General features: G+C 40.4%; 1 protein-coding gene across 2 annotated transcripts in view; it reads left to right on the top strand.

Annotated features, from left to right (window-relative positions):
* The window catches only part of NLRP3 (NLR family pyrin domain containing 3), a 49187-nt gene that overhangs the window by 18294 nt on the left and 14876 nt on the right, over positions 1-16017 (top strand). The window contains exons 7-8 of one of the 2 annotated variants that reach the window (XM_027546755.1): positions 4256-4426; positions 5457-5627. In XM_027546755.1, the coding sequence (XP_027402556.1) occupies positions 4256-4426; positions 5457-5627 (342 nt within the window). The remainder of the gene's footprint in view (positions 1-4255; positions 4427-5456; positions 5628-16017) is intronic. The other variant, XM_027546756.1, reaches the window with a different exon arrangement.

Here is a 16017-nt window from a genome sequence, read left to right as displayed (position 1 = left end):
AGGCCTCCCTGTCCATCACCAACTCCCGGAGTTCACTCAGACTCACGTCCATTGAGTCAGCGATGCCATCCAGCCATCTCATCCTCTGTCGTCCCCTTCTCCTCCTGCCCCCAACCCCTCCCAGCATCAGAGTCTTTTCCAATGAGTCAACTCTTCGCATGAGGTGGCCAAAGTACTAGAGTTTCAGCTTCAGCATCATTCCCTCCAAAGAAATCCCAGGTACAGGGTATTAAAAAGCAGAGACATTACTTTGTGACATAGGTTCGTGTAGTCCAAGCTATGGTTTTTCCAGTAGTCATGTATGGATATGAGAGTTGGACTATAAAGAAAGCTGAGTGCCAAAAAATTAATGCTTTTGAACTGTGGTGTTGGAGGAAACTCTTTTTTTTTTTTTTTTCAGTTGGATTGCATTTATTATAACTCATTAGCTGATCAAATTATAATCAGTTTCAGTGTTCTTTTTAATTTAAATTTATTTATTTTAATTAGAGGCTAATTACTTTACAATATTGTATTGGTTTTGCCATACATCAACATGAATCCACCACGGGTGTGCATGTGTTCCCAATCCTGAACCCCCCTCCCACCTCCCTCCCCGTACCATCCCTCTGGGTCATCCCAGTGCACCAGCCCCAAGCATTCTGTATTCTGCATCGAACCTGGACTAGCGATTTGTTTCTTATATGATATTATACATGCTTCAATGCCATTCTCCCAAATCATCCCCCCCCGCCCCGTCCCTCTCCCACAGAGTCCAAAAGACTGTTCTATACATCTGTGTCTCTTTTCCTGTCTTGCATACAGGGTTATTGTTACCATCTTTCTAAATTCCATATATATGCATTAGTATACTGTATTGGTGTTTTTCTTTCTGGCTTACTTCACTCTGTATAATAGACTCCAGTTTCATCCACCTCATTAGAACTGATTCAAATGTATTCTTTTTAATGGCTCTTGAGTGTCCCTTGAACCACAAGGAGATCCAACCAATCCATCCTAAAGGAAATCAGTCCTGAATATTCATTGGAAGGACTGATGCTGAAGCTGAAACTTCAATACTTTGTCCACCTGATGTGAAGAACTGACTCATTGGAAAAGACCCCTGATGATGGGAAAGGTGGGAGGCGGGAGGAGAAGGGGACAACAGAGTATGAGATTGGTTAGATGGCATCACCACTCAACGGACGTGAGTTGGAATAAACTCCGGGAGTTGGTGATGGACAGGGAGGCCTGGTGTGCTGCAGTCCTTGGGGAAGCAAAGAGTTGGACACGACTGAGTGACTGAAGTGATGAGCCCACACTGTGAATTAGACTCACATGCCCTGAATCAAGTACATAGTTGTAGGGGCCATCTCTGCAACCCTCCTGCATCACAAATCTGGACTTCACAGCCAGTTTTAAAGCCCACCACCTCAGGACATTTTCATACCTTTCTGTGTTACTCTTAATAACCACCCTATCACCAGTCTTCTTAATTTCACCCTTGTACAAGCCATTTTCCACTTTTCCTCATTCTTATTTTGTTACCATCCATCCAGGGTCCTTAGACTTCTTTTTTGACTGTGCCACACAGTATATGGGGTCTTAGTTCCCTGATGAGGGATTGAGCCCATGTCCTCTGTGGTAGAAGCGGAGTCTTAACCACTGAATCACCAGGCAAGTCCCTTAGACTCTTTTTGCCTTTTGTTTGGCTACACCACTGGGCATGTGGGATTTTAGTTCCCTGACCAGGAATTGAACCCATGTTCCCTGCATTAAAAGTGCAGAATCTCAATCACTGGACTGCCAGGGAAATCCCCCCATAGACTCTTTAATCAACAAAAATCAGTAAAATGCCGGATAAGAAACTTTAAGTAAATAAGGAAGTAAAGCCATGGCTTTACTGGGGGTAGTGTTGCAGCATGAGGGAGTGAAAACAAGAAAAGGTACCCTTGCTGGCTCTCTGAGGTGGGGTGAGTTGGTTTGTTAAATGCAGTGAGGGTAGGGGCAGATCAGTGGGTTGGACCGGAGGGATGGCTTAGGTGGTTTGCTCACCCCCTCAGCAGTACTGTGTGCAGTTACCGTACTTTTGCTCCTGGTACTTCAGAAATGGCAGTCGGGATTTGGGCCTTTTTGTATCTTTTTATTCATAATTTGCCTCAACTATGCGTGCATGCAGTTATTTTTAGTCCCTTATAGTTTCTTTCCTTTTTTTTAATATCCCTTTTCTTGCGCTACCTTCTTGTGGCCAGGCCCCTTCCCCTACATATGAATTGTGGAATCCTAACTACTGAACCACCAGGGAATTCCTCCCTTATAGTTTCTTTTGTATTCTATTGCCCGAGGAGACTTTCATCCAGGTGCAAGCACTGCAGTAAAGGGTCCCAGGTCCCAGCCTGTCTCAACTCCAGCAGCCCAGATCCAACAACCACAATTATTTGCTTAGATATTGCAATGCCCTCCAAGACCATTAACTTCTCATGACACGATTCATGTTTGTCCTGCAATTGTCTCCATAATGTCTGGACAAGCTCTTACCATTTGTTTGTGCTCAAAAATACGTATCAGATGAATGTTGTCTGTTTGGTGTCCCTGCATCTACTTTCGCCACCCACCATTCATTCTCTGTACAGAAGACAGAGGGTTACTTAATATTTAAAAGATTATGCTTTGATCATGGCAGTTCCTTGCTTAAGAGCTTTTTCTTACCTGTTTTGGTAAATTATAAAGTGTTCTTTTTGCCTTCGAGGTTCTGGCTGATTTTAACATTTAACATTCCTCCCTACCTTTATACCATGCCGCTCTCTCCATCACCCTGTGGATGAGATGCCCCTCTGTGATTCTAGAAAGTGAGACACAAACAGGGAGACATGTGTGAGCATGAGATGTTCTGCAGATAAAGATTTAGTTATCTATTTGCTTCTAGTTGGTGTGGAAATGGAGACAGAAAAGGTAGTCCCACAAGCTCCTAGGACATTTGAAATGAGCTGGAATACTGTTCTTGCTTCTCGGAGAGCAATAATTGTTTTGGTGGTGGTGCTGATAGTGGTGATGATGGTGATGGTGTGTGTCTGTGGAAAGCAAATCAAGAATTAGAGATGCTCACTCCTTCAGTGTAGATGGAGGGCTGGGATTAAAACATCAAACAAAACAGCAGGGACAAGACTGTCCAAGGGAAAAGGAAGATGCATACAGCCCTAGAGAGAGCAGTATCCATCTGAGGGAGTTTCAGCTGTTAGGAACATGTGGTAAAGACGTGGAGCTCATCGGCTAACCATTGTTTTCATTTATGAAACAGAAACATGCCATTTAAATACTTGAGAATTGCCCATTATTTAGAGGGTGCTCCCTGGCAGCTATGGTCACAGATTGTGAGCCACAGAGCCTGAGAACTATCTTCCCAATATGCCTTTTTTTTTTTACTTATTTTTTAATTGAAGGAAAATTGCTTTATAATGTATTGGTTTCTGCCATATTACAAAGTAAATCACTCATAATTATGCATATATCACTTCCGTCTTGAGCCTCCCTCTCCTCCCCTCAACCCACCCCTCTAGGTCATCACAGAGTACCAGTCTGGGCTCCTTGTGTTGCATAGCAACTTCCCACCAGCTATTTACTTTAACAGAGTGTGTATATGTCAATGCTATTTCTCCATTCATCCCACCCTCTCTTTCCCCCACTGTGTCCACAAGTCCGCTGTCTATGCCTGTGTCTCCATCCCTTCCCTGCAAATAGGTTTAACAATACCATTTTTCTAGATTCCATATATATATGTGTTAATATACAATACTTGTTTTTCTGTTTCTGACTTACTTCACTCCGTATGACAATCTCTAGGTTCATCCACTTCACTAGAACTGAGTCGAATTTGTTTTCCCAATATGTCTTGAGCTGTAGTCAGGATTTTCTGATGAAATGATACTTTCCTTTTTTTAAAAAAATATTTATTTTTACATTTGACCTCATTGGGTCTTAGTTACAGCACTCAGGATCTTTGATATTCAGAGTGGAGTGTGGGATCTAGTTCCTGACCAGTGATCAAACCCAGACCCCCAGCATTGGGACCACAGACCCTTACCCACAGGACCACAAGGGAAGTCCCAAGATGATACTTTCCTTCATGAAAATTTAATTATAAATTGAGTTTAATTCTCTTTGTAACATGTGAACACAGTGCCCTTGCCTGGTGCTAAAACCCAGCAGAGGCCAGAAGGCAGTGACAGAAAAGCGGCCTATGCTCTGAGATTTTTCTGTTTCTGTGCTTGTCATGAAGGTTGGGACAGTGCTGCCTTTCCCATCAGTGCTGCTTCAACATCTCCTCAGTCTTGAGCAACAACCAGAAGCTGGTGGAGTTGGACCTGAGCCACAATGCCCTGGGAGACTTCGGGATCAGACTTCTGTGTGTGGGACTGAGGCATCTATTCTGCAATCTGAAGAAGCTCTGGTGAGGCTGAACTAATTTCCCTCATGAAGTAATAGCTGTGGCTTTAATGAGCCATGATGTGTTAGAATTTTAATGTGAAAATGGCTTTGGGCTACTTAGAGGATTCCTTGTGTTTATCTCTGCATGTTTGTCAATAATTAATTTAGTTAGCATTTTTTGTGGGAAAAGTCACATAGTCAGACCTGGAGGGGAACTTAAAAAAATCAGAAATATTATGCTTGCCTTTAAGGTATTTACAACCTAGCTAAGAAAATAAAACCAATGTATTTTGCTTTAGAAGAGTTTTGGGACTTGATGATAAGGCCCTGGTTCACGTTAAATAGGAAAAATGGGGCTAAAGCAATGCAGTTGCTTGACAGTCTATGTAGCTCTTCTCTGAATGCCTGTGGGAGACTTGAATTTTGAAGAAGACAAAAAATCACTTGAAAATGGTAGGGCCAATTTATACTTGTTAGGGTGGCTATTATAAAAAAGCAAAACACAACAGGGCTATATATTCAGTAAAATAAGCCAGAAGCAAAAGGGAAAATATTGTATGATTCCATTTATATGTAATACCTAGAATAGTCAAATTCATAGAGACAAAAGGTAGAATGGTGGTTTCCAGGGTTTTGGGGGAAGGGAATTTGGAGTTATTGTTTAATGAGTATAGAATTTCAGTTTGGGAATATGGAAAAGAGTTCTGGTGATAGTTGCACAGTTATGTGAATATACTTAAGTGCTACTAAATTGTAACACTTATAAATGAACACATGTTTACAATGGTACAGTTTATGCTATACATATTTTGCTTCAATAAAAATAAAGGTAGAGATCTAGGAAGATGTAACATTGCATGGGCTTTGAGGGTGTTTTCTTGCTAATTCACCAAACAGAAAAAGAAACAAAAAGTTGGTAAAGAGCTTGGATATACTCTTCTCATGTGCGGACTGGACTATAGGCAAGGACAGGACAAGTGCTGTCTTGACTCACAGCAGTGCGTGGACTGGGCTGAGAGAGGTGTTGTGACCATCTGCCATCTCTCTGAAAGGTTGGTCAGTTGCTGTCTCACATCGGCAAGCTGTGAGGACCTTGCATCTGTCCTGAGCACCAACCATTCCCTGACCAGACTCTACTTGGGGGAAAATGCTCTGGGAGACTCAGGAGTTGGGATTTTGTGTGAAAAAGTAAAGAATCCACACTGTAACTTGCAAAAACTGGGGTAAGTCTTCATGAACGTCTCGGCAATAAAGCAACTTCTTTTCAGTGATACATTATTTGGAAACTATGAATGGGGTTACTCTAAAAAGGATTAATCAGATGGAGTTGAGGGTAGAGAATGGAAGAGACAATATCTGAAGTAGTTTGAAGTACTAGATACTACCTACTGCTAATAAGTTTGTTATGTCTCAGTTCAGTTCAGTCACTCAGTCATGTCTGACTCTTTGCAACCCCATGGACTGCAGCATGCCAGGCCTCCCTGTCCATCACCAACTCCTGGAGTATACTCAAACTCATGTCCGTTGAGTCAGTGATGCCATCCAACCATCTTATCCTCTGTTGTCCCCTTCTCCTCCTGCCTTCAATCTTTCCCAGAATCAGGATCTTTTCAAATGAGTCAGTTCTTCTCATCAGGTGGCCAAAGTATTGGAGTTTCAGCTTCAGCATCAGTCCTTCCAATGAATATTCAGGACTAATTTCCTTTAGGATTGACTGGTTGGATCTCCTTGCAGTCCAATGTTCTCTCAAGAGTCTTCTCTAATACCACAGTTCAAAAGCATCACTTCTTTGGCTCTCAGCTTTCTTTATGGTCCAGCTCTCACATCCATGACAACTGGAAAAACCATAGCCTTGACTAGACAGACCTTTGTAATGTCTTTGTAATGTCAAAGTAATGTCTTTGCTTTTTAATATGCTCTCTAGGTTGGTCATAACTTTTCTTCCAAGGAGCAAGTGTCTTTTAATTTTATGGCTGCAGTCACCATCTGCAATGATTTTGGGTCCCCCCAAAATTGTTATGTCTACATGTTACTGAATGCAAGTTCCTATGCCCAAAGCACAGTGAGGCCAAACAAATCGAAATGTTGGAGTTTGGAACAGAGAAAGATTTATTGCAGGGCCATGAAGGAGATCGGTGGCTCTTGCACTTCAAAACCTTGCACTCCATTAAGGGTTTCAGCAAAGCACTTTTAAAGGCAAGTTGAGGGAGGGATGCGGTTGGTTGTTGCAAACTCCTTAGTGTTGGAATCCTCTGTTCTTGCAGTTGTCCATGTAGGGCAGGTAAAGCTGTTCTTGTAAACCTCCAAGATAAATGTTATTCTCTGTTCTGCAACTCTTTATGTCCAAATGACTCTTAAAGATCAGAGCCTTGAGAATAGGCTATTCTGTATATTTTAGGCAATAGGAACATTTTTTAACAATAATTTTTAAAAATTAATTTATTATTATTTTTTAAACTTTTTATTTTGTATTAAGGTATAATCGATTAACAATGTTGGGGTAGTTTTAGATGAACAGTGAAGGGACTCAGCCATACAGATACATGTATCCATTCTCCCCCAAACCCCTCTTCCATTCATTCTGGCACATAACATTGAGCAGAGTTCTATGTGCTATACAATGGGTCCTTACTGGTTACCCATTTTAAATACAGTAGTGTGTACATGCAGAGAAGGCAATGGCAACCTACTCCAGTACTCTTGCCTGGAAAATCCCATGGATGGAGGAGCCTGGTAGGCTGCAGTCCATGGAGTCGCTAAGAGTTGGACACGACTGCGTGATTTCACTTTCACTTTTCACTTTCCTGCATTGGAGAAGGAAATGGCAACCCACTCCAGTATTCTTGCCTGGAGAATCCCAAGGACGGGGGAGCCTGGTGGGCTGCCGTCTGTGGGGTCGCACAGAGCTGGACACGACTGAAGCTACTTAGCAGCAGCATCAGCAGTGTGTACATGACCTTCCCAAAGTCCCTAACTTCTCCTTCCCCCGGCAGCCATAAGTTTGTTTTCTAAGTCTGTGAGTCTCTTTCTATTTTGTAAGTAAGTTCATTTGCATCATTTCTTTTTAGATTCCACATATGAGGGATATCATGTGATATTTTCCTTCTCTATCTGACTTCAATCGGTATGACACTCTCTAGGTCCATCCATGTTGCTGCAAATGGCTAAAATTAATTAATTTTCGTTTGTTTTGGTTGTGTTAGGTCTTCGTTGTTGTGAGCACTTTCTCTACTTTTGGTGAGCAGAAGCTACACTTCACTGTGGTTGCATGGACTTCTCACTGTGGTGGCTTCTCTTGTTGCAGAGCATGGGCTCTAGATCCTCAGGCTTCAGTAGTTGATCTGAGGCATGTGAGATCTTCCTGGCCCAGGGATCAAACCCCTGTCCCCTGCACTGCCAGGCAGATTCTTAACCACTAGGCCACCCAGGGAAACCCAGGAACATTCTTTTACAAGGGTGCAGAGCCAGCATGACTAAGCACAGTCAACAGGGCCCAAGGTTAAAATGAAAGAACTAGGTCTAATATGGAGTCAGATTTGTTCTTTCCTATTACATATAGAGTCTGGAGACTCTCAGAGTCGAAAGAAACCCTAGGAATTGTACAGTCCAGTTCATCATTGAACGAACACTTGCTTCTAAGACATTCACCCATTTTATGTGTGAAAACTTCTAAGCATGCTAGTCATTGCTGCAATGCCTGCAGTTCTTATTTCCATATAGCCCCTTCTATTGTTTTGTGCATTGGCCCTTGTTCTGCTCCTCAGAGTCTGCTAAGAGATGCTGATCTTGATTCCTTAGAGGCAGCACTCACACTCTAGTTCTTCTCATCTTTTACTTGGATGTCTCTAAATATTTAACTAGGACATGGTTTAGTACTTTCACCTATTTAGTTATGCTCTCCTAGGTAAGAGTTGGTCTTTTAATGTCCCTATTTGAAGTGCAGTACTCAGACCTGAACATGACACTCCTAACGATGTGTGGTGGAACTTTCACCTCTTATGGTAGGGCACTATGTTGTCAGTGGTGAGGACTGAGGTTTCCTTATATTTTTGGCAGTCACACCAGATCATGAGTTCTATTGGAAGTCTGTGGGAAATAGTAACACACAACTTTGGATGTTTTGTAATACCAATAGCCAATTCTCTGCAGGCACCAATTGGGTGTCTTGCAAGTCAGTTAGATTTCGACACTAACCCCATAGCTAAGGGCTCAGTCCTACAAGATTGCCTCCCTAGCCCTGCCAATGCCAGACATCAATTTTTAGTAGTGAGTCCCAAGATTACTCACACTTCTATCTGACTTGGTTACAAATTGGGGATTCCCACAGCCCCCTATTCAGGTGTGAAACTTTGCTAGATTGACTCACAGAAATCAGGGAGATACTTATGTTTACAGTTTTAAATAAAAGATGTTATAAGGTATACAAACAGATGAAGAGACACATAGGATGAGGTAGAGAAGAGTCTGGAGCCCAGGGGCTTCTCTCTCCATGGAGTTGGGGTGCTCCATCCTCCTGGTATGTAGATGCCAGGTTGGTTAGATTCACTGACCCAGAAGATCTCCAAAACTCATTGTTCAAGAGATTTTATAGAGCCTAATCTCCAGCCTTCCTTCCTTCTCCTTGCTGGAGGTTAGTGGGTGGGGCTGAAAGTTCCAACTTTCTAACCACTTGGCCTTTCTGATGATTAGCCCTATCCTGAGCCAATCTAAGGGCCCCACTTTAAGTCACCCCATTAACATAAACTCAAATGTGATCAAAAGAGGCTCCTTTGATTAGCAATAGACACTCTTGAAAGTGAAAGTTACTCGGTTGTGTCTGACTCTTTGTGACCCCATGGACTATAGAGTCCATGAAATTCTCCAGGCCAGAATACTGGAATGGGTAGCCCTTCCCTTCTCCAGGAGCTCTTTCCAACCCAGGGATCGACCCAGGTCTCCTGCATTGCAAGCAGATTCTTTACCAGCTGAGCCACAAGGGAAGCCCAAGAATATTGGAGAGGGTAGCCTATCCCTTCTCCAGTGGATCTTCCTGATCCAGGAATTGAACCGTGGTCTCCCGCATTGCAGGCAGATCCTTTACCAACTGAGCTATCAGGGAAGCCCCCAGGAAATTCCAAGGTTTTAGGACCTCTGAGATAGGAATGAGGGACAAAGACCAAATATATTTCTTATTATACCACAGAAATACCCTCTGTTACATGCACTTGACCATGTAACACTGCCCTTCTGTGTTTTTTGCATGGTTTATTCTCCATTGGCCTCATAAAAACTGACAAGTAGATATTGGTATCTCTAATTTAAAGAGGATAAAATGAGGCTCAAAGAGTTTAAAACCTTTGTCCAAGGACACCCAGATAAAAGGCAGTGGAACCCAATGCAGACAGAGTCCAGTGTGACCCACCAAACCCTCCCTTAACTCCAGAAAAACCTCATAATGAGTTGGCTAATAGGCTCTCTGGAGAAGGCAATGGCACCCCACTCCAGTACTCTTGCCTGGAAAATCCCATGGGCGGAGGAGCCTGGTGGGCTGCCGTCTATGGGGTCGCACAGTGTCGGACATGACTGAAGCAACTTAGCAGCAGCAGCAGCAGCAATAGGCTGTCTAAAGGGCTTCTACATCCTGCTCTATCCAACTATATGGGTTCTCACATTTAGCTCTGTTAATTTTCATCTTCTCTTTCTTTTGACTCATTGTCTAGGCATTTTTGAATCACGATCCTGTCAGTATTACCCAGACATATAACAAGCAAACTGTAAATGTCTTCATTCACATTACTGACATAAATACCAACTAGATCATTACTAAGTGGAGCAGAAAGGGTCTTTGCTGAGGAATAATCTGTTAGTCCATAATCAAAATCTATAAAAACAAAGCCCTGTTACCTCCCTGAGCCTCTCCCCATTGCTCTTCTTCAGATATTGCCACATCAATTTAGTAAAAAAGGCTATATTCAATGCCTTCATTTCCTTCCCTTATATTATTGCTCTGCCACAACAATTTGGCTTTTGCCACTCTTGGTTTGTCCAACAGGTATGATTTGGTCACTTTATTTTCTAGGTACTCTGGGGGCTCAGTCATGGGTGCTGACAGCAGCAGTGACTAAAACAAACCAAGACCTTGTTTTCACAAACATTCTCATATGGAATGATGATAGATGCTAGACAATAGACAAGTAAAATTATATATATATATAATATATATATATATATATATATATAGTATAATAAAAACTGGAGTGGCAGAGAGAGCTACATCCTTGTCCAGGTGTTCAGTAAATGCCTCTCATGCAGGTGACATGGGATCCGTGAAGAAGCCAGGGGAAAACACTCCATACAAAGCAAAGAGGCTCAGAGCATAAACTCTCAGTTGACCTTCAATGATCCTATTTCTGACTCTTGTAGATCCTTCTCAATCCTAATCCTAGTTGAAACCTGCTGCCTTTAATTCTGTTTATCTCCTCCTTGAAATCCTTTTCTCTTATTTTTAGGAAGTTCCTAGAATTTCCATTGTGGAGATGTGGGTTTGATCCCTGGGTCGGGAAGATCCCCTGGAGTGGGGGGCATGGCAATCCAGTCCAGTATTCTTTTTTTTTTTAATTAGTTAATTTATTTCAATTGGAAGCTAATTACTTTATAATATTGTGGCGATTTTTGCCATACATTGACATGAATCAGCCATGGGTGTACATGTGTCCGCCATCCTGAACCCCCTTGCCACCTTCCTCCCCATCCCATCCCTTGGGGTTGTCCCAGTGCATCGGCTTTGAGTGCCCCGTTTCATGCATCGAACTTGCAGTCCAGTATTCTTGCTGGGAAAATCCCACGGACGGAGGAGTCTTGTGGGTTGTGGTCTATGGGGCCACAAAGAGTCAAACACAACTGAATTGACTGAGCAGCAGCAGCAGTCTTTCCTACTAATTTTATAGCTTCTGCTTCTCAGGGTTTGCATTGACTTCTCTTCCTGTCATCTGGGGATTTCACCGTTGGTTTTCTTTTTCACTAAATGTTTCCACACTCCTTGGGAATTCTCCTATGATCCTCAGCTTTGAAAACAACCTGTATACAGGTGGCTCGTCAAACTTAGATATTGCTCTTGTGCTTTTTTCTTTTTAAATAGGCATTTTTTTTTTTTTAGAGTCAACTAAGATTCACAGCAAAATTTAGAGGAAGATGCAGAGATTTCCCATATGCCCCCATACCACATGTGCTTAATTTCCCCCATTACTGACATGTCCCACCAGAGTGGCTGTTTGATACAACTAATGAACCTACATTGACACATCATAATCACCCAAAGTTCATAGTTTACATTAAGGCTCACTCTTTGTTTTGTATGTTGTGTTGAGTATTTAAAACATTATTTAAAAGTGTGTTGTTTAGTGTCCACATATTTTGGAATTTTCCAGCTATTTTTCTGTTATTTGTTTCTAGTTTCATTTGATTGCAGTGTGATTTCTGTTTTTTAAGCTTGTTAAGATACATTTTATAACCCAGAATGTGGCCTGTCTTGGTAAATGTTATGTGTGAACCTGAAGAGAATGTGTATTCCTCTGTTGTTGGATGAAGAAGTCCATTGCTGTTGTTCAGTCACTCTGTCATGTCCAACTCTTTGTAACCTCAAAGACTGCAGCACACTAGGCTTTCCTGTCCTTCACTATCTCCCAGAGCTTGCTCAAAGTCACGTCCATTGAGTTGGTGATGCTATCTAACCATCTCATCCTCTGCTTCCCTCTTCTCCTCCTGCCCTCAATCTTTCCCAAGGTCTTTTCCAATGAGCTGGCTCTTTGCATCAGGTGGCTAAAGTATTGCAACTTCAGCTTCAGTCCCTCCAATGAGTATTCAGGATTGTTAAATTACGGCTAGAAGGATGACCCTCCCCTTACTCTGGAATAAGAGTGGTTATGACTGTGGGCTCTGAAGTTGGACAGCCTGGGTCTGAAGCCCAGTCTGAATCTATTCTTGGCAAATATAAAACACACAACATATTAACTACAGTCACCATGCTGTACATTGTCTCCAGCATGCACTCATCTTAGGACTGAAAGTTTGTACCCTTTGATCAGTATCTTCCTTTTCCCCCTATCCCCCCATTCTCTATTCTACTCTGTTTACTGTGAGTCTGACTTTTTTTTTTAAGATCTTTGGCTTTTATCACTTAGCATAATATCCTCTGGGTTCATTCATGTTGTCACAAATGGCAGGATTCTCTTCCTTTTTAAGGCTGAATAATATTACATTGCATATATATGTGTATATACACCACGTAGTTTCCGCTTCCTTTGTTCCCCCTGCTTTCTTTTGGTTAGTGTTAGCATGGTATATCCTTCTCTATCCCTTTACACTTATTTTATTTTTTATATTTTCTGTTCCTATGCTTTTAAACTGTATGTGTTTATTTTTAAAGTAGATTTCTTATAGACAATATACAGTTGTGTCTTACTTTTTTGTTTGCTCTCCGATACATGCTTTTTAATTGATTCATTTAGATCATTGATAATCAAGTTAATTATCGACTTAATTGAACTAATATCTCATATTCGTTCCTGTTTTCCATTTGTTGCTCTTGTTCTTTGATCTTATTGTTGTTTTCATCTCCTTTTCTGCCTTTTGTGACTTTAATTAAACCTTTACTATAATTCCATTTTGCCTCTTTTTTTTTTTTTGGCCTTGCTGTCCAGCTTGTGGGATCTTAGTTCCCTAACTAGGGATTGAAGTTGGCCCACGGCAGTGAAAGCACCTTCCTAATCACTGGAAGGCCAGGAAATTCCCTCCATCCTACTTTTAAGAAACTTTTCTTACTGGTTGCTCCAGAGTTTGCAGTACATATTTACAACTAATCTACTTTCAAATGACCCTAAATGACATTTACAATGTAACTATTTTATAATAACAAAGTAATTTTAATTCCTTCCTTCTATCCTTATATAATTACTGTCATTCAGTCAATTTATGAGTGTATACATACACATAAATATAAATAATTGAATACATTATTGCTATTATTTTGAACATGATGCTATCTGTTTGATCAATTAAAAATAAGAAAAGTAAATTTTTATTTCACTTTCACTTGTTTCTTCTTTGGTGCTCTTCTTTTTTTTTTTTTGCACATCTATTGTATATTGTTTTCTTCTCTCTAAAAACTTATGAAAATTTCATTTCTTGTGAGGTGTTCTATTGGCAACAAATTCACTCAATTTTTGTTTGTCTGAGAAACTATTTCTCTTTTATTTTTGATGGCTAATTTCAAAGGGTACAGAATTCTAGAATTTTTTTTCCCTGAACACTAAATATTTCAGTCCACTCTTTTCTTGTTTACATAGTTCCTGATAATAAATCAGTTGTAATTCTTATCTTTGCTCCTAAACAGATAAAGTACTTCCCCCTACTCTGGCTTCTTTCTGGATTTTTCCTTTACCTTTGATCTTCTGTGTTCTGAAAACGATATGCCAATCTGTAGGATTCCACCCCCCTCCCCCCTTTTTTTTGGTATTTATCTTACTTGGTGTCTCTGAACTTCCTGGATCTGTGATTTGGGGGAAATTCTTGGTCATACTCCTTCCCTGTAAGTCTTCTGTTCCTTTCTTGTCTTCTTCTAGTATTCCCATTATGTGTATCTTATACTCATATGACATCTTTTATAGTTATTTCACAGTTCTTGGATATTCTGTGTTTTTTTTTTCTCCCTGTGTACTTTTCAGTTTTGGAGGTGTTTCTTGAGATATCTTCAAACTCAGAGATTTTTTTCTCAGCTATGTCCAGTCTACTACTACTAACAATCCCATTAAAGACATTCTTTTTTCTATTACAGTTTTTTAAAATTTACTATTTGTAAATAGTAATTTACTATTTACTATTATTATAGTAAATAGTATTATTTATTATTATTATAAAAAATAATTTACTATTTTATCACTAGTATTTCCTTTTGTTTTCTTCTTGGAATTTCCATCTTTCTTCTTACTTTGCCAGTTTGTTCTTCCACACTGTCTACTTAATCCATTAAAGCTCTTAGGGTATTAATCATAATGATTTTAAATACCTGGTCTGATAATTTCACATTCCTGCCATCTTAGACTCTGGTTCTGATGTTTTCTCTGTCTCGTCAAACTTTATTTTTTCGCCTTTTAAAATGTCCTGTAACTTATTCTTGAAGACTGAACATGTTGTACTGGTAAAGGGAACTACTGTAAATAGAACTTCAATAATGTGGTAATACAGGCTGAGGAGAGAGGAAGCAGTCCTGTGATTAGGTCTCAGTTTTAGTGAATTTATACCTCTGGACTGTGACTTTTCAGTGGTTTTCAACTGCATCTCAGTTCTTTTCTCCCTTCTCAGCAGAACAAGATGGCCAGAGAGGGCCGAAGCTGAATATTTCTCTTCCTTGAGATCAATTAGACTAATACTATCCCAGCAGGTTAGGCTTTGGGTAATTAGTTTCTCCTGAGGACAAGTATAGGTGAAAGGAACAGAGTACTCTGGTATATAGACATGCCTATATTTTTTTTATCTCCGCTTTATTATGCTTCACAGACATTGCATTTTTTACAGATTGAAGGTTTGCGGCAACCCTGTATTGAGTAAGTCTTATTCATACCATTTTTCAATAGCATTTCCTCACTTTGTGTCTCTGTGTCACATTTTGGAAATTCTCTCAGTATTTCAGACTTTTTGATTGTTATATTTGTTACAGTGATCTGTGATCAGCAATTTTTGATGTTTCTGTTAGAAATGTTTTGGGGGCACCACAGACTACATCTGTATAAGTCAGTGAACTTAATCAATAAATGTATGTGTTCTGACTGCTCTACTAACTGGTTGTTTCCATGTCTCTCCCTGTCAATGGGCCTGAGACACAATATTGAAATAGGTCAATTAATAACCATACAGTTCTTCTAAGTGTTCATGTGAGAGAAAGAATCAATTGATGTGGCAAACCTCATTGTTGTCTCTTTATAAAAATTTTATTGAAGTATAATTAATTTACAATATTGTCTTAATTTCTGCCATACAGCTACCTGACTCAGTTATACATATATATGCATTCTTTTTCATATTCTTTACCATTATGGCTTATCACAGAATACTGAATATAGTTTCCTGTGCTATACAGTAGGACCTTGTTGTTCACTGTTGTCTTATTTCAGGAAATTGCCACAGCCACCCTAACCCACAGCAACCACTACCCTGATCAGTCAGCAGCCATCAACAGTAGGTCAAGGCCTCCTACCAACTAAGATTATGACTCACTGAAGGCTCAGATGATGGTTAGCATTTTTCAGTAATAAAGTATTTTTTAATTAAAGTATTCACGTTTTTTTGGACATAATGCTATTTCAGACTTAATTATAGAATAGTGTAAAAGTAACTTTTATATGTGCTTACTGTTGTGCTCAGTTGCTCAGTCATGTTCCACTCTTTGCGGCCCCATAGACTGTAGCCTGGCAGGTTCCTCTGCCTGTGGGATTTCCTAGGCAATAATACTGGAGCAGGTTGTCATTTCCTCCTCCAGGGGATCTTCCTGATTGGGAAACCAAAAAATTCATGTGACTCACTTTTTTGAGATATTTCCTTTATTATGGTAGTCTGGAACTGAACTCACAGTATCTCTGA

The sequence above is a fragment of the Bos indicus x Bos taurus genome, chromosome 7 (assembly GCF_003369695.1).
Source record: "Bos indicus x Bos taurus breed Angus x Brahman F1 hybrid chromosome 7, Bos_hybrid_MaternalHap_v2.0, whole genome shotgun sequence".
In the NCBI taxonomy this organism is placed as follows: Eukaryota; Metazoa; Chordata; class Mammalia; order Artiodactyla; family Bovidae; genus Bos; species Bos indicus x Bos taurus.
This window is presented reverse-complemented; position numbering and strand designations above follow the sequence as displayed.